Source organism: Octopus bimaculoides, chromosome 4, assembly GCF_001194135.2.
Source record: "Octopus bimaculoides isolate UCB-OBI-ISO-001 chromosome 4, ASM119413v2, whole genome shotgun sequence".
Taxonomy (NCBI): domain Eukaryota; kingdom Metazoa; phylum Mollusca; class Cephalopoda; order Octopoda; family Octopodidae; genus Octopus; species Octopus bimaculoides.
The window spans coordinates 77,356,639-77,358,824 of NC_068984.1; the positions used below are offsets into that span (position 1 = coordinate 77,356,639).

Sequence of the window (2,186 nt, forward strand, 5' to 3'; positions counted from 1 at the left end):
ATATATGTATATATTGTGTGTGTATGCATGTATGTATATATGTGTGATTCACCCAGCTTTACCAATCGACTTTCTAAATAGAGAACAGAAGTAACTATTAATGTTTTCTCAACAGCTTTTGCCGACGAGTGTCCATATGTTATATATATATATATATATATGTCCATATATTTGTGTGTGTGTTATATATATATATATATATATATATATATATATGTGTGTGTGTGTGTTTGTGTGTGTGTGTGTGTGTGTGTGTGTCTGTGTGTGTGTCTGTTTCTTTAGAGGTGTTTGTTTATACAGTGACCTGACCTGAACTGTTGTAGTCTAGGTTTGTTGTAGCAACAACCCATTCCTCTCATGTTCAGGTGGTCTTACATTTTAGGAATTTTGTTTCATTTTATAATTGATATGGTGTATGGCCTATGTACAACTTATAATGATGCATTGTGTTCTCTGTAGTTTGTTGTGGCTTTTCATAGAAATATTAGGAATCTAATCAGAACTAACATTTGTTTTGGTTATTTACTCCAAATTATACATGTCTGAGTAGATCTATGATCAACGACATTCCATTCATGACTAACCTGTCTTCTTTTTTAGGCATAACATTCCTAGGACTGCATTACCCACTATGTCTCTTTTCATGTCATTATATTGTGATCAGATGGAGATTAAGCTGCTAATTTTAGTAGAAGTGACCACGTAAATGCTTTATTACGTTGTTTAATACAGCATGGAAAACATTAATTTTCAGCATTTAAGACAATTCGTGAGTGTACGGTTGACTGACTGGAGTGCATGATAGACAAGCCGCAGCAGAAAAGTCCGAAGGATTGGTCCAACCATCGGCATTGTCCTCTATTGCTTCCGTGATATAGATGTTCTATAATTCATCACATGTATGTATGTATGTATGTATGTATGTATGTATGTATGTATGTATGTTTCTTCTTTGAGCTTTAAGTTCTTGTTAGAGTTCTAGCCGGTCGCTAACAAAGCGACAAGTTTTTTTGAGTTAAAAGAGTTCTCGGTGTTTTTGAATATGTGGCTGAGTCGGTGTTTTGGTTGAAATGTTAATGCATACAGCCAACTGTTTGCATTTATTCACATAAGAATTTCAGATGGAGAACTTTTGAGATGTCTAACAAATCTTCATTGCCACTAATAGATTAAATTTGGCGAATCCGCGTCAGTTTGTTTTGCCCTTTCTCCGTGAAAGCATGTATTTCTAGGTTTTCTGCAAATTTGTCGGTACATAACTTAATGCATGTATGTATGGATGGATGGATGGATAATGTTTACGAAACACCCCCATATAAACAGTGGATGATAACTTATATTCTGCTTTCGTTCTACCTCACATTATGGCTTTTACTTGTCATTCTCACGTAACTCACTTTATGCTTTTGCATTATGCTTTAATTCCCATTTCTTGTTACAGATGTTGGAATATAAACCAAAGACGTGGAATCCTGTGGATTATTAGGGCTCCATTGGTGCTGATCATTGTGGTAAGTTCTGATTACTTTCTATAGTCCTTGTTCTTAGTTATGAATTAAACATATTGCTACTTGTGGACCAGTATTTCAACAACAAAGATGAATAATGCTAGCTGTAAAGAAAATAAATTAAGCCGACGCTACAAAATAGCCGCAATCCTACGACTGAAACCATTAAAAGAATAAAAGAATACAACATAAGTTCTTGATTTATTTAAATTATCTCTTCCTAATGAGATAATATAATCGCCTGATAGCGAGAAGAACCAACACCAAATGGAAAAAAGCTATAGTCTCAAAGGTCAAAACTTTTTCAAGGTTAAGATGCGATAAAAACAACTTGATTGACTGGAAGCAAGAGGACAGTTGTAAAAATGTGCTTCTACTTCAATAAATTTTATCAGCACAGCAGGTGTTATGCCTTCTCTCCAGCAGGCGAGATACTTATATGTATTCAAAACGAAAAGTGTGGAACATACTTATGACATAGGCAATTTGCATATTATAAATATGAAAATGAGCAAAAAGAAATAATTCAAGGTAGCTAATGGAGTGTATTTGAACAACAAAGACGAATGAACGTATGTTAAAATACGTTAAAATACGTGTGTATATGTATATATATATATATATGTGTGTTTGTGTATGTGTGTATGTATGTATATATATATATATATATATGTGTGT

The 2,186-nt window shown here is 33.6% G+C and overlaps 1 protein-coding gene across 1 annotated transcript in view; it reads left to right on the forward strand.

Moving 5' to 3' along the window:
- Window positions 1–1,535, forward strand: part of LOC106876948 (glucagon-like peptide 2 receptor) — a 363,581-nt gene extending 362,046 nt beyond the window's left edge. The window contains exon 9 of the mRNA XM_014925716.2: window positions 1,442–1,535. Within this exon, the coding sequence (XP_014781202.2) occupies window positions 1,442–1,535 (94 nt within the window). The remainder of the gene's footprint in view (window positions 1–1,441) is intronic.
- The last annotated feature ends 651 nt before the right edge of the window (window positions 1,536–2,186 follow it).